The sequence below is a fragment of the Laccaria bicolor genome, genomic scaffold, assembly GCF_000143565.1.
Source record: "Laccaria bicolor S238N-H82 LACBIscaffold_3 genomic scaffold, whole genome shotgun sequence".
NCBI lineage: Eukaryota > Fungi > Basidiomycota > Agaricomycetes > Agaricales > Hydnangiaceae > Laccaria > Laccaria bicolor.
Window position 1 is genome coordinate 1,175,611 of NW_001889874.1, and position 15,268 is coordinate 1,190,878.

General features: G+C 49.6%; 6 protein-coding genes across 6 annotated transcripts; all 6 read right to left on the reverse strand.

Moving 5' to 3' along the window:
* Window positions 1–3,666: 3,666 nt before the first annotated feature.
* LACBIDRAFT_322606 (uncharacterized protein) lies at window positions 3,667–5,844 on the reverse strand (the record flags this gene model as incomplete). The annotated part of the gene is given in 12 exon segments (XM_001876041.1): window positions 3,667–3,714; window positions 3,762–3,851; window positions 3,905–3,939; window positions 4,080–4,114; window positions 4,171–4,600; window positions 4,620–4,637; window positions 4,724–4,746; window positions 4,913–4,929; window positions 5,016–5,035; window positions 5,197–5,224; window positions 5,299–5,507; window positions 5,568–5,844. 12 exon segments carry the CDS (start codon window positions 5,842–5,844, stop codon window positions 3,667–3,669), a joined length of 1,230 nt encoding a protein of 409 aa, XP_001876076.1.
* A 470-nt stretch (window positions 5,845–6,314) lies between these two features.
* LACBIDRAFT_292408 (uncharacterized protein) lies at window positions 6,315–7,032 on the reverse strand (the record flags this gene model as incomplete). The annotated part of the gene is made up of 4 exons (XM_001876042.1): window positions 6,315–6,405; window positions 6,460–6,701; window positions 6,756–6,776; window positions 6,822–7,032. 3 exons carry the CDS (start codon window positions 7,030–7,032, stop codon window positions 6,469–6,471), a joined length of 465 nt encoding a protein of 154 aa, XP_001876077.1. The 3' UTR covers window positions 6,315–6,405; window positions 6,460–6,468.
* Window positions 7,033–7,759: 727 nt separating this feature from the next.
* Window positions 7,760–8,344, reverse strand: LACBIDRAFT_322608 (uncharacterized protein; the record flags this gene model as incomplete). Its single annotated transcript, XM_001876043.1, has 2 exons — window positions 7,760–8,004; window positions 8,065–8,344. 2 exons carry the CDS (start codon window positions 8,342–8,344, stop codon window positions 7,760–7,762), a joined length of 525 nt encoding a protein of 174 aa, XP_001876078.1.
* Window positions 8,345–9,365: 1,021 nt separating this feature from the next.
* Window positions 9,366–9,621, reverse strand: LACBIDRAFT_308672 (uncharacterized protein; the record flags this gene model as incomplete). Its single annotated transcript, XM_001876044.1, has 2 exons — window positions 9,366–9,381; window positions 9,467–9,621. The coding sequence occupies 2 exons, from the start codon at window positions 9,619–9,621 to the stop codon at window positions 9,366–9,368; spliced, it is 171 nt and encodes a 56-aa protein (XP_001876079.1).
* Window positions 9,622–10,310: 689 nt separating this feature from the next.
* LACBIDRAFT_182574 (20S proteasome subunit) lies at window positions 10,311–11,120 on the reverse strand (the record flags this gene model as incomplete). Its single annotated transcript, XM_001876045.1, has 3 exons — window positions 10,311–10,570; window positions 10,627–10,912; window positions 10,970–11,120. The coding sequence occupies 3 exons, from the start codon at window positions 11,118–11,120 to the stop codon at window positions 10,423–10,425; spliced, it is 585 nt and encodes a 194-aa protein (XP_001876080.1). The 3' UTR covers window positions 10,311–10,422.
* Window positions 11,121–11,286: 166 nt separating this feature from the next.
* LACBIDRAFT_245492 (2-oxoglutarate dehydrogenase complex E1 component, mitochondrial precursor) lies at window positions 11,287–14,755 on the reverse strand (the record flags this gene model as incomplete). The annotated part of the gene is made up of 9 exons (XM_001876046.1): window positions 11,287–11,364; window positions 11,419–11,610; window positions 11,661–11,761; window positions 11,812–11,971; window positions 12,025–12,069; window positions 12,125–12,140; window positions 12,198–14,037; window positions 14,094–14,343; window positions 14,399–14,755. 9 exons carry the CDS (start codon window positions 14,753–14,755, stop codon window positions 11,287–11,289), a joined length of 3,039 nt encoding a protein of 1,012 aa, XP_001876081.1.
* Between the last annotated feature and the right edge of the window lie 513 nt (window positions 14,756–15,268).

The window sequence follows — 15,268 nt, forward strand, 5'->3', positions numbered from 1 at the left end:
CAAATGATGCAGCACAACATGACTAGGCACAGGCAACACGCTCCCATCGTCCGTCATACCCGGCATATTCGCCGTGTCGATCGTGATGGCTCTTGAACCCGAGGGGTGGTGTGGGAGTGTTGGTTTGCTTGAGGTTGGTGGGGGGGTTGGGGATGCGGTAGGAGGAGGAGGAGGAGGGGGGGTTGGGTCCAAGGAAGGAGGTTCGATGGCGGTGGATACGGTCGAGTCTGGTCCTACTGCGTCTTGGAGCGTCGTCACTGCCGACGGCGGCGCCTCTTCAGCAATAACAGGTTCCAAAGACACCCCCGCCGCCGCCGCTTCCTCCTCGACCACTTCTTCCCCACCAGCTTCACTAGGCGGAGGCGCAGGCGGCATCCCCGCCCTCCTTCCACCCTCCCTCTTCCCCCTCTCCCGTTCCCTCCTATCCCGTTCCCTCAAATCCCCCTCCCGTTCCCTCTCCCGCCGTTCCCTCCGTCCCCCACGTCCCTGTCCACTCCCAACAACAGGTGTCCCCGCTCCAGGCGTCCCAGACCTCCCATTCCCCGTAGCACCACCCGCACCCGGACTAACCCTCGCATTCAAAATCAGCTTATCCAAATGTCTCGGCAGGCCAGGAGCAGGCGGAATATTCGGCGCAGGCACGAACCCCTGTACATGCGTCCGCGACGTATCGCTATTCGCCGCTAAATACACTTCTTCCTCCTTTGCAGCTTCGATTAACTCGGGGGGTAGTACGGAGGTCCATTGCGCGTTGTTGATTATTGGGTTTGGGTTTGGTGCGACTGGGGTGCTGATGGGTGCTGCTCTGATGCTTATGTTACGGTGCGCATGACGATCTGCGTCGTCGTCTTCGTCGTCTTGCGATGCGGCGGACCAGAAACTTTGGCCTGGGATGGGTGGTTTGCCTTTGGATGTAGAGACGGAGGTGGGGATGGGAGCTGCGATGGTGGGTTGGGGTGCTGGTGGGGACGAGTAGGCTAGTGGTAGTGCGACGTAGTTTGCTAGGCTTCCTTGGTCGTCTACGGCTGTTGGTAGATCGTCCGCTACGCGCCATTGATCGTCTACCAGGAAACGAATGTGGTGTGTACCCGGTAACAAATCGACGGTGGTTTGGAATGTTAGCGATGTTGGTGATCTATACGTCCGATAAGCTTATCTACAACGATTAAAAAAAAGGAGAGAAACTTACTCGCGTCCCATGATGGTACGTCCTTTCCAATCATCATCACCCGCCCTAGCGAGTATAACGGTCTTTCCACCACCACGCCAGGTGATCTTTGTCGGGACTGACACAGGATCGTCCCTCATCGCAGATCCCTGCTCATCTGCAACGGCAACGGCACCCTCCACATGGCCAAGGGCAATGGGGATACTCGACTTTACCGTCTCCTTCACAAACCCAGGCGAGGTAGGGTCCTCCCCCGCAGGGGAGAGGGGTGGGAGAATGGCTGGTGGAGGGACGTGCTGAGATTGATTGTATAGTTCCTGGATACGTTGTTGGGCCTGCTGCTGACGAGCAGAGATGGGTGGCTGTTGTCTCGCCGTTGGTGCACCGCGGAAGAGGGGTGGTTGGTTGCGTGAAGGTGGAGGGAAAGGTTGGTGTGTGGATGGTGGGTTGACGAGATCGGATGTAGAGGGCAGGAGGCGGGGTCTGTCGAGGTTGTTGGGTGCGCCTGGATGGAGTGGGATGGGGATGGATTGTGTTTTTGTGGGTCTACCGCGTTGAGTTGTAGCTGGAGAGAGGGAGAGAGAAGCTAGATCTGGTAGCTCGAGTGAACGCTTTTTTGTGCGCATGGAGCGATGTGGGAGACCGGGAGAAGGGGAATTTGAGTGGTTGCGTGAATGGATTCTTGGACTACGGGATTGTTGGTCCGAAGCCACAGTTCGATGTCCATTATTGGCGTTGGACCCAGTGTTGCCCATGACAGTTCAAGAAATGAGAAGATTCCCTTTGTTGCCGTATGTTGTTCATCGTCTTTTACGTCACACCTTCCTATCTCCACGATCAGCGCCACCTTCAACGTCTCCGAGTCCATCTCAACCTCGATCTCGGACGTCGCGGTACGATCACCCTTCGGATATCACCACTCTTGGGACTTTACGCGCACCTACCACCTGGTAAACTTAATCTCTGAACACTCACCAGATAGGCAGTCCAGAAATTAATACAGGAACAATGCGCATCTTTGATCATTATCGCACCAACTATCGCGGAACGAAGGTGACTGTCAAGTCAAATGATGCATACCAGAAGAACGTAGAACACGCGATACAATCACTGGCATTTTAAACCATCAAATTCTGCACAGTTCAAGTCGCGGAGGGATTTTCATCGTGTCTTTAATCAAGCACGAGCCTGCAATTTTTGGGGGATTGGAGCGTTTCGCCTGGTGAAATGGGGCTTAGGGATTCGAATGAAAAAGGGTCTTACTTCCCTCCTTCGGCGCCGTCTGAACTGTCTGTAACGTTGCATACCGAACGCAGGAACACCCAATGCGCATCCAGATCTTTGACACAGTGAGTCATTATCGCAGCGCCCAACAACTATCGCGGAACAAAGCAAGATATCACCAGAAGAACATACGGTATTTTAGGAATACGGAATCCAATCACAGATCGGAGGATACCTCTAGACCACTGGCACGTGAAACCGTTAAATTCTGCACACCAAAACGAACAGTTCAAGTCGCTGAGGGATCTCCATCGTGGCTTTAATCAAGTGGAGTTGTCGTTACTCGGAATCACAGCACGAGCCTACAATTTTCTGGGGGGGTTGGAGCGTTCAGTGCGCTCTGAACTGTCTGGAAACACAACGGTACTAACACGGGCCAGCCTGACATCGGTCTTCACCTCAGAATCCTTTTGGTTTTTTTGTAAAGGCAACTTACCCACTGATAATCCTTGGCCCACTCTCATGGCCATCCATAAACGTTTCAAAGTCAAATGCCGTATACCAAAAGAACATGCCGTATCTCAGGAACACGCAATACAATCACAGATGGGTCGGATCACCTCAGTACAAGAGATACACGTCGCATTCAAACCGTTAAATTCTGCACGCCAAAACAAACAAATCAAGTCGCGGAGGGATTACCATCGTGGCTTTAATCAAGTGGGGATGTCATAAAACGGAACCACTGCAACACGAGCCTACAATTTTTTTGGGGGGTTGGAGCGTTCAGTGCGCTCTGAACTGTTTGGAAACACAACGGTACTAACACGGGCCAAACGTCTCAAAGTGAAATGCCATATTCCACCAGAACCTACAACTCGTACACCAAAATGAACATTTCAAGTCGCGGAGAAATTCACATCGTGGCTTTAATCAAGCGGAGTCGTCATAACTTGGAACCACAGCACGAGCCTACAATTTTTGGGGCGATGGAGTGTTTCGCCAGGTGGAATGGGGCTTAGGGATCCGGTTTTTCTCTTCAGAAAAAAAAGGTCTTAATTCCTCCTTCAGCGCGCTCTGAACCGTCTGAAAACACAGCTGGTGCTAACACACACCAGCCTATCAATCGTCACTTTTTTTTTTTTTTTTGTGAAGGCAACTAACTCAAATTTCAGGTTTATTCAAATCTACACCCACTCTCCTCCAATTGAAACAATCATAGGCTCTCAGAAATGGCCTACTCCTCCGAGTCCTCATACATCACCCCCACACACTCAAGTTAGTTGTCCAACAGTTATTTGCAGAATGAAGCAATTAGGTGACTGTACCAACGTTTCAAAGTCAAATGCTGTATACCAAAAGAACTCACCGTCTCCCAGGAACCACGCAATCCAATCACAGATCGGAGGATCACCTCATAGGGACAGACATTACACGTTGCATTCCAAACCGTCAAATTCTGCACACCAAAAATGAACATCGAGTCTTCAATGAACCTCAGCAATTACATACCCACTCCTGTGAGTCTTCCTGCATCACCCAAAATTCTGTATCGGAATAAAATCACCTACATCCAACGGAGGGACGCACGCATGCTCATACTTAGTCGCATGTTTTTTTTTTTTTTTTTTTTTTTTTTTTCATGCCAGTGAGATGGAATAAATGTTTTTTCCCCAGGGATACTTACCACACCTCCGCCTCTTCTTCTTCAAATTAAAAGGTCTACCGTAAATTCGCAGGGGCGCTCTGATAATTTCCAAGGGCTACTACACACATACGTCCTCGAGCTCGATAACGCAAAGCTAGCGTTTCGGCGTCCAGTGTCCCCTGGGTGGGATCCAAGAGTGGGTTTGAGGGGGAAAGCGGTCGTCCAGATTTTTTTTTTTTGGGGATTATTGAGAATGGGGTCGCGTTGTGTTTGAGCCTGTGGTAGACTTGGAAATTGGTGGAGGGCAAGCAATAGTGATGTACCGTTTGTAGTGATACAGGCGCCAGCTGGGTAGGATTCGAGGTTGGTTGACCCTGAGGGTATTGTAGAAGAAGACGTTGCCTTGAAGGTGGACGGTACAGTATTCAAGAAAATACGCCTTTTTCCCGCCAAAATTACAAAATACATGCCTGTCAGAACAAGAAGTGCATTAAGAGGGAATCGAACCCCCGGCGGGTCGATAATGAAGAATGGGTTTCTGGCAACGACCCAGGTTACCACTACCCCATTAATGCCTACTTAGAGTGTCCGCTAGTACTATTGCCAGGAGTTCAAGTTGTCAATCATCCAAAAATAATCAGTTGAACAAGCTCCTAAGCCGGCTACCCTGAACTCCTACGCACTTGGGCAGAGGGTGTCTTCTGGTCTATCAAAATTGGTGCATCACCGCTGTAATCTATCGTATCTCGTCGAGACGACGTCAGGAATTGGTCAGGAATGAGCTCGCCGCTGAGGTCACAGAAGGGTTTGCCTCTATTTGGCTGATCCCATGTAGTGTCACGTGTCTGAATGTGGACGCTTCATTCAGTTACCGAAGTGTTTTGCACCTCTATGTAACGTACAACAACAAGCGACATAGTTCCGTTCCGTGGAGCATTACGAACATTCGGAGGACCCCTAGTGGGAAAGACTCACTTGACCTTCACCAGCTATTTCTATTCCAACGGAGATGAAAAAGGTGTGTATTCAATTGTGCTAGAAAAAAAAAGATATACTAACAACTGGATGTCCGCGCCGAGCATTCTAGTAAGAATGGGGGGTCTAACTGAAATTGAGATGACACTGACTTTCCCGGGCTTACAGACAACACGCTCACTACTTTGAACATCACCGAATGCATAAGACTGTCCTCTCACAGTCAAGCATCCCCGGTGACGCTTTCAAGCTCAAGAAGCTTTACAAAATTTTCCGTCTTAACCCACTCGTTCAGCTCATCAAAGGCCGTCCCTTCGGGGACCTTGACAAGGTGCTCCTTCCCATCCTCCGTGGTGAACCCAATCACGTTCGGCAGAACACAGTTCAAAACGTCGTCGTGACCTTCAGTATCGCGTCTCCGAAACCCACCACCACCCGGACCCCAGCTCGCAGACAACCAATTGGCTTTTGAACTTGAAGTGACGCTGGAACCTGTTACATAATTGCATCGCTCAACGGCCAGACAAAAGTGAAGGCGCTTGCGGCACTTACAGACAGGCACATTCCTCACAGGAGCTATTCCAGCCGCCTGATCTTTGCAGGCAGAATCGCTGTACGTCCTTCCAAACCAAGACCCCGGCATGTTCTGGAACCTCACCGACTGACCATAATTGCTTGGCCAGGAGCAGCAAGCATTTGACGGAATGTTTGAACAACAACCATACGACCCACCGCAATTGGTGGAGGCGTATGTACAGATATCGCTCGCCAACGCAAGGCTAGTGGCTAGGAGGACGACGACAAAGCTGAGGACAGAGGGCATGTGCATTGTGAGTGGAGAAATCTTTTACTCAGAAGAGGGGTTGAGGAGAGGTTTCGGAGTCCCACTCTCATATACATTTTGCAGCGCACCACAAGTGCAAGTAGCGCGTAAGGTTTAGCTTTCGCAAACAGCAACGAGCTCGACATCATGATCCGGTAGATCAGGAATCTAGCCCTCCATATGGATGAGCCGGTGAACCCAAGCTTTAGAACACTCAGTTAACGTTGGAACCCATGATCGTCTGGACGCAACTATTGTACTGAAAGTTACTGAATAAGATTCAGTTGAGTCCGAGGTGAACGCATCATATCCTTCCGGCTTGTCGTAGTCCCGTTCCAAGTGAATGTACGGCCAGAAGATTCGCCCGAGGCTGGATAACGCCTTGATAGAAATTCTTTTCATCTCCGGGCCTACAGCCTAGAGTCAAAGCTCACCCAATGGCGTTACGTTCACACTGCCAGGGTCGCAGTGGAGAGTTCTTTTTCAACAAAAACTTGAATTGCAAAGGGCCTGAGTCAAGCTAGAGTTGTACATAAGTTTCAAATCTCAAAATTATGCCATGGAGTTCTAGACACACATCGTTACCTCTTAAGATTATGAAGAGTTTATAAATCACCTCACGTTGTTGTCCTAGATACTGTCGAGCACTAGGAGCTTTGAAAAACTGCCCGTCTTCACCCACTCGTTAAGTTCATCAAACTTCCCTTCTGGAACCTTCACGAGATGCTCTTCCCCAACCTCTGTTGTAAATCCGATCACATTCGGCCGGACGCAGTTGGCATCGTCGCGGCTTATGAGAGTACCCGCATTCCAGTTTGCAGACAACCAGTTGAGATATGTCGACCCATTATAAACACTGGTACCTATCAATAAAGGTTTTTTGTGTCAACGTCAGAAATAATTGGTGGGGCGCTTACAAACGTCATTTTGCGAGACGCCTACCCCATTGATGCGGTTTAAGCATTCCGTATTAGGGAACATACTGCCAGCCCAAGGTGACGACGGCATATTTTGAAACTTTACAGACCAGCCGTAATTGTTTGGCCAGTAGCAGCAAGTAGTTTGTGGAATGTTTGAACAACAACCAAACGTCGTCGGAAGGCAATTGCGGGAGGTGTAGGCACAGATATCGCTCGCCGACACGAAGCTGACGGCTGACAGCAGGACGACAGAGCAGAGAGAGGGCTTATGCATTGTGAGTAAGTATAGCGGCAGGTTAGCCCGAATCATGGTCAACGTGGAGTGCTCTTAAATACCTTTCAAGCACGTGGTATGAGAAGCACATTGGCTGACTTTCGTTTACCAATGAGCTCAGGACTGTCGTAATCGAACCATAGATCAGTAATGCGGCGGTCCACTTAAATGGCCCAGAAGTTATACCTTTCAAGTTTGCTTCAAGTCATCATATGTGGGCCATGGTTAAATGATTCTCCACTTTGTGCAATGGGTGGAGGCTCAGATTTTTTTGAATCGAAAGAGGTGCTTGGTGCCGGCGTTAACGCATCCTATCGGCTTGGTAGCGATGTCGGATGAGAATGACGAGTTGAAAGTCAGTGTTAGTGCTTGTTACTTGATATTTGTACAGATTTGTTTTATTTATATTTAGGACTCTGCCACGTGACTTTAACTCCATGCATCCCAACGTTGAGCTTGCGCTGAGCGCTTGTAATAGTTATCCACAGCATCTGTTCCAATTTCAATGAACACGAAAAAATAGAATCATAAGTATGTAAATGTTCGACTTCCACAGAAATATATGTTTGAATGTCCACAGCAGATAATAAGTAACCTTGAAGTAACCATTACTTGGCAAGTTCTACTAGATGTGCCCAGAGTCCTGGACGACACTACCAGCAGCTTAAAACAGCATCATTCTTTTGGAAAAATAGAAGATACCCGGATTGCCTCACATGGTTGCTGGTCAGTCCTTTAGCTCAAGGAGCTTCGAAAAATCGTCGGTCTTGACCCACTCGTTGACTTCATCGAATTTCCCTTCGGGAACCTTGACAAGATGCTCTTTCCCATCCTCTGTAGTGAACCCAATCGCGTTAGGCTGGACACAGGTGGAATTGTCGCGGGTTTCAAGATCGCGCCTTGCGCCAGTGCCTGCATTCCAGTTTGCCGACTTCCAAGCAAGATAGGTCGGGCCATTATAAACGCTGGCACCTTTCAGAAAATATGTTTGCGTCAAGAGAAAAAATAAACGAAGGGATTCGCGGCACTTACAAGCAGCTCCGGACGATGAGCCTATCCCGCCAGTCTGCGTGGAGCAGACCGAATCGCCAAACGTCTTGCCAAGCCAAGTTGACGTCGTGGGCATATTCTGGAACTTCACCGACCAGCCATAATTGCTCGGCCAATAGCAGCAGGTATTCTGTGCAATACCGTAACAACAACCATAAGACCCGATGCAACTACGGGAGGTGTAGGTACAGATATCGCTGGCCGACGCGAAGCCAACGGCGGAGACGAGGATGAGAGAGCTGAGGAGAGAAAACACAAGCATTGTGAGCCAGGAAAATTATCAGTGGGCAATGGTTGAGAAAGGATTTGACCTGATGATGTTTCGCTTTCGCAGAGTGTTCTTAAATACTTTCCATGGTGTTGTAAAGTGTTTTTTTTAGTGAAAGACGCTACGGCAAAATTGCCCTGGTAGCTGTGGAAAGGTGTTTGACGTGAGGTTACCTGTCAGATTCCTCAACGGACCTATGAGGCGCCCGGTACGTGCTAGACTTCTCGTTGACAGCCTAGGGTAAAAGTGACATTAATAGAAAATGCTCGGACAGATGAGAAACCCCTTACCTGAAGTAGGAGTATATGACACCGACAGCGCAATACCGGCACGCCTTCATTTGACAGCTGTTCTGGATATAACATTGCGTCAATAAAAGCGCAGAGTACCAACGAGGTTGTTGAATATTCTTAAACATCTACCGGAGGATCAAGTTATTTCTCTTGATACCAGAAACAAGTGCAGTTCTTTTTGAAACTTGAAATAAAAGAATAAAGTGGTCGAAAAGATGGGAAGCGGTACGCACCCCCCAAAAGTTGGATCAAGTGTAAAGGAGGGTTACAACGGCGATGAATTTTCCGTAGTATGTGCTGGGCACCGGGCGGTGCTGATTCGGAAAACAATCGGAAAGACCAGAAGTTTGTCAGAAGTTCGATGTATTGACGTGTTCACCCACTTTCTGAAAATAACAGAATCTCCATTTGATAAGGCACAGATCCTAGAAGGAGCGCCCGCGGGTCTTGAGAGAGTCAACAATCACCCCCACTGGAGACGCAATAATAGGATTGGACTTATATATTGAGCCAGCGCCATAATTATCAAATGGAGGACACCGCCAATTCCGCCGTGGAGAAGGTGAAGAGCGTATCTTTATTTGGCGAGGTCGCGGTATACCAGTATTTGAATGCTTGCAGTATGGGGGAAGATCGGCAGGCGGCATCATTTGGCCGCTAACAACTTACGCTGGGGGCAAGGAAATGAAATTGATTTTCTGAGTCACTTGCGTTCGGAATACTCAACCCATGGCACATCTAAAATAAGAACCAAGGTTACGTTGCCTTAGGATAGAGTCGAAAGGGCATGAAAAAATTCCTAACACACAACATTGCCACTTACAGTGATGTGATCCATGAAAGCGATGTAATGAGATTCAGGAGGTCGGGGGGCGTAAGTGCTTGCCTGGGGTAGTGGCAGCTTGTAGTACATATTTCTTCTGCGCAATACAAGCTCTTTCCTTCACCGTTCACGACCATATATATATTCGGTGGCATTGAAAAACTGACTTCGCCGAAGAACGGTAATCTTGAGCCGTTTAAGCAAAAGGTAAGCATCAGTTGAGGGAATATGGGCCTGGGCACTCACCGTGTAGTCACTTTGACCGGCCTTTCAAACGAACGTTGACCTTGTGTGAGTCTCCGGAACTAATATCGCCCGCCCAGGAAAGACAAGCGGGCGATCCTGTCTAACCCCAGCAGCAGTGACGGAAGAAAGAAGGCTATGCAAAGGAAACCGCTGCGAGTATTATAATGGCGAACAGACAAACGGATCTCAACAACTGCAAGGTACGCATTCTCTTTGACGTCTGTAGGTGATGACGGATTGTCAGGTGGATGCCATCGGCTTGATGATGATGCAGCAGGGGCAGATGAGAAAGCGGGAGGTTCGATTGAGGCAAGTTCTACAATTTTTCGCGTTTCAAAGAGGAAGACTAGATGAGGGTCTCATGAGAGAGAGCGACCAGTAGAACGCGCTGGCGTGCACGTCACACCCTGCCAGGACTGGTGTGAACGAGTTGCAAATCCTGAAGTGGCTCCAAGACGGAGGTTGAAGGAATTGTAGTGACCTTTTTATTTTTACGTCGTGCTTGACCTGGTTGTGGCAAATGCTCCGTTTATGGACGAGGCTGGTATAGTACAGCGGCCATGGTGATCACGACGTCCTGTACTTAGCATACGAGATTGGTTCTGAAGGCTCGAAACATGACCTTTCTGAGGCGTCAAAGCAAACAGGAAGTGTATTCGATGGCATACGTAGCTCTCGCACAGCGCAGTTATCTCTACCCCACCGTCCATTCAAAGTTCAACCTCCCTTATCCCATCTTGATCAACGATCTTAACCTTGTACTTGCCAGGACTGACAACAAGACGCTTCGCAACCTCATCAATACACCGTTTAAGCGTAGCCAGTCCCTCCTCAATCGTAGCTTCAGGATTATGATATCTGCCCGCATCTTCAGTCCACACAATCCAACAAGATACACAAAGAGCACAACACACCTATCCAACAAACTCAACGCGAAATACGATCCATACCCATGCGCAGCGAACGGCACCTCCGTCATCGTACCAAGGTAATCAATCCAATAAAGGTGGGGATCATGCGACGCCGTATCGTATCCCCCAAGAAGGAGGTTGACGGAGTAAGGTTTACGTGAACGCAGCGACTCCGCAAGGGCACGACGGATCCAGGAAGCGGCTGCTGAGGGTCGCAGAGGGTAGAGGTTGCGGATCTGGTATAAACGGATGTTGCGCTCGACGTATTCGGCGAATTGGACGGTGTCGCCTGTTTGGGAGTTTTTTGGTGAGTATGATGATAGGATTACTGTGAATATGTAAGTACCTGGTTCGCCAGAGTACGCCATGAGGAGGTGTGGGCTGAGTGTCTTGATTTTGTCCTCGTCGATTTTCATCTTCACGATTGAGCGGGCAGAGGTTGTGTCCGCCGCAACTATCACATAACCCTTGCCGGTGATTGCGAATGAGGTCTCCATGACTGATTAGACGACGACGAAGACAGAGTCGTGGTTTGAGATTGAAAGTGTTCGCGTTCTCGGCATGGACGCGTGGACCCTAACCCTAACAAATCTCGTGCGCATAATAGCGCTTGTATTATAGATTCAAAGAACAAGGACTATCATATGTATATGTGGGCTAAAACTATGATTGTCCCGCATGACCGGGCTGCGCGGTGAAAGCAGTGTCAAGGAATGCTTCAATTTCTTTCTTGTGTTGGAGCTGTTGCACTAGTTCAGCAACGTTGATCAAGAGCTCACAACGAAAAAGACGAACCTTGCTTCCAGTAGCGACAGAGCTGGTGGGTTCACGTCCTGCGTAGAACGGATATTTCCCTTTATGATGTTGGGTCTTTCCAGCAGCGGTGTAGATGCGAGGACCGACGTAACTCCAGGCACCGTTGTTGAGAGGCTCCTCCTGGCACCAGAGAAGGCTGGCATTGGGGTAGAGGTCAAGGTGGGGAGTGATCTTAAAAGAAATCAACATTGACCACCTGTTAACAGTCACGTCCGACGTACCAAGTCGTAAGGGAAGGGAGAGAGTTGTTCAATACGGCTGATGGCAATGTCCTTGATGCCTCTCTCCTCACGAGCTTGCAACAACGTGTGGTAGACCTGGCCTGTTTAAGAGTTAGTGCGGCCTTAAAGCAGACGGAAAGATCTGACTGACCAGAGCAAAGGATATGTCGAGTGATCTGCTCAGGAGCGACCAAACCTGAATCGTGAGGTTCTGGGATATAGCGTTGGAAGTGAGTGTCTCCAATCATCTCATCAAGACTCGAGCGAGCTTTGGGGTGGCGCAGGAGACTCTTGGAGAAGAAGAGGATAAGCTGGTAAAGTAGCGTTAGGTGTAGTTGTGTGAGGGAACCCAGTGGCAGCTTACAGGCTTGCGGAAGTCACGGTGAATCTGGCGACGAAGGACGTGGAACTATACAAAACAAAAAGTCAGGGGGTTATCATTCAAAGGGCTATGTTGTGCATACGTAGTTCGCTGGAGTCCTGTTAACCCGTTTCAGCAAGGATATCATCAGAAACGAAGGCACAGTGAAGACTCACGTGGGGTAGACAACTTGCATGTTGCAATCCTGATGTTGACGCTCAACCTTTTCCTGGGTGGGGAAGTGGTGGGGATGGTCATCACACAATTGCAAGAAACGCTCAATTCTGCCGCTGGAATGCTCAGGGCCCTGACCATCATAACCGTGGGGGAGGTTAACAACCAAACCAGTACGCTGAAGCCATTTCCTTTCGCCAGCCGCAATGAACTGGTCAATGATACATTGAGCGTTGTTGGCAAAGTCACCAAATTGCGCTTCCCAGACGGTCAAGGAATCTGGAGAGACAAGTGAGTATCCAAGTTCAAATCCAAGGGTACCGAATTCGGATAACGAGGAGTTGCAGATGACGAATCGTGCTTGGCTAGACCCAAGGTCGTTCAGGGGAATGTACTGCTGCTCATTGATTTGGTCGTGGATGACGGCATGACGTTGGGAGAAGGTACCACGCTCCACATCTTGACCTGAAACGCGAACGTGAATCTTTTCCAGAGCGAGAGAACCGAAGGCAAGAGCCTCAGCGGTCGACCAGTCGATGTTAGCACCTTCTTCAACTGTTTTACCGCGAGTCCCAAGAATACGAGCGAGATTGCGATGTGGGGTGAAGCCGGTTGGGTAAGAGGAAATGGCTTTGCCGATGCGTTGGAGCGTCTCTGCGTCAGAACCAGTAGCACGGGTAGGGAGGGTCTGCTCAGCTAGCTGTTTAGGGCCTGGGAATCCTGACCACGCAGCTGAGAGCCATTCCTTGCTTGAGGGAACGTAATCCTTGGCGCCAGCAGCAGCCTTCTCAAGCATACCCAATACCCAGGTCTTGTGCTCCTCAATGTCTTTTTCGGTGAATGTTCCTCGGCCAACCAAGAACTTGGTGTACTGAGTGAGAGGGGTGGGCTGCTTCTCAATGGCCTTGTACATCCTGGGCTGAGTAAAGCTAGGCTGATCGGTTTCATTGTGCCCATAGCGGCGGTAGCAGACAATATCAATAACGACGTCCTTCTTGTACTTGGCGCGGTAGTCCGCAGCAAGTTGGCAGACGAAGTTGACAGCCTCAACGTTGTCGCCGTTTACGTGGAGGATGGGAGCGTCAATGGTTTTTGCAAGATCGGAGGGGTAAGACGTAGATCGGGAGAACCGGGGGTCAGTGGTGAACCCAATCTGGTTGTTCACGATAAGATGGATGGTGCCTCCGGTACCATACCACGGAAGATTGTGGAGCCCCATAGTCTCATAAACGATGCCCTGACCAGCGAAAGCAGCATCTCCGTGGAGCAACACACCCATAGCGGTATTATGAGTAGTCTCGTCTCCCTCAAAATGCTGAATAGCACGAGTCTTTCCAAGGACGACTGGATCCTCAGCTTCCAAGTGGGAAGGGTTGGCAACTAAGGAAAGGGACACCTTCTTTCCTGAGGGAGTTGGGCGAACATAATTGGCACCAAGATGGTATTTGACATCACCAGCGGGCCAGTCACCCGCGTTGTCACCAGAGAACTCATTCAAAATGGCTTCAATAGGTTTTCGGATGACATTGGCGAGGACGTTAAGACGGCCTCGATGAGGCATGCCGATGGTTATGTGCTTGACGCCGTGATCGACGGAACGGTCGATCAGGGCTTTCATACCGGGGATGAGAGATTCGCATCCTTCCAATCCGAAACGCTTCTCGTTGGGATATTTGCTAGCCATGAATTTCTCGAAGGACTCTGACCAGATGAGGCGGTCGAGGATCATACGCTTCTCGTCAACGGTGTAGTTCCAAGGTTTAGGCGTTTCGACGCGTTCCCGAATCCAGTCACATTGTTCTTTGTCAGGAATGTGGATGTATTGTATACCGACGGCTCCGCCTATGGAATAGAGTGTTTACATGTCTGCTGGACGGAAAAGGTAAACGTGGACTTACAATATATGCGCTTGCAAAGCTTAATGATATCGCGGAGCTTCATGGTTTTGTGCCCTTCAGTAGCGAAATGGGGAAGGATACCGGGGCCCAAGGTGATGTCCCTGTCGAGATCACGTTCAGTGAAACCGTAACGACTGAGTTCGAGCTCAGGTGGCTTGACATCGGCTAAATCAGCATCAAGAATGCCAAGAGGGTCCAGTTCAGCCACATGGTGCCCCCGCACTTCGTAGGCTCGGACAAGAAGTTGCACCTGGGTTGTTTGGATGAGTAACTGAACAGATATGCCAATGTGAAAAATAACGAACTTTCAAGTGAACATCGAGATCGCCACCTCCGTTGGAATAAAGAGCGGGCGCTCCGTCGGAGGGATGTGGTAAATGTGTGGAAGGAGGGGGTTGAAATGCCACGGAACTGGGCAGTCCCTTGTCAAGGCCGGAGAAGTAGACGTCCCATGACGGGTGCACGGATTTTGAATCTTCTTTCCATAAACGGTACATCTCATCGGCGTAGTAGGCGTTGCTACCATTAGCGAAGGCGTCGTTTGGGGAAGGAGCCGCGGCATAGCTACGCACGGGGTGCTGTCGGTTGGCTAAAATTGACTGAAGATGCCTCGACGCGCGGTTTGTTGATGGCAAGCCCCGTAGTAGTCTCCGGGACAACATGGTGTGTCGCTTTTAAGGTGTCAACGTCGGCACTGACGACGGTGGCGAAGGTTGTGGTGGTGGAGAGTAAGAGGTGCTGTCACCTTCGCCTGATGACGGGTGTCACGTGTCTCGGCACATCCGTTCCCTTCGGCGCACTTCAACCGACTTGACGCTATTGCCATCATCCACGGACCACATGATCGCACGGCAGGCTCAACATTTCCGCATCCTTGCCGAAGGAAAATACTTTTACAATATTTTATGATACTCTAAGAAGTCTCCCTTTGCCTTCAAACGGTAGTAAACGAGCGAGAACAAGGCCCGGAATCCTTCGGCAGTGCATCGTAATAAATCGTAATTGTCGTGGGCGAATTTGAATGAAGCCAAGATTTTGAGCACGTTGTTGGTAATTTGACGAGCATACCAGAGCATTCCCGTCGTAAGAAATAGGAATATTCCTCAGGGTAGATAAGATTCAAAGTACTTGTCCCGTATGCAATAGGCCAAGGTCGGAACAAAGGTGAACGAAAA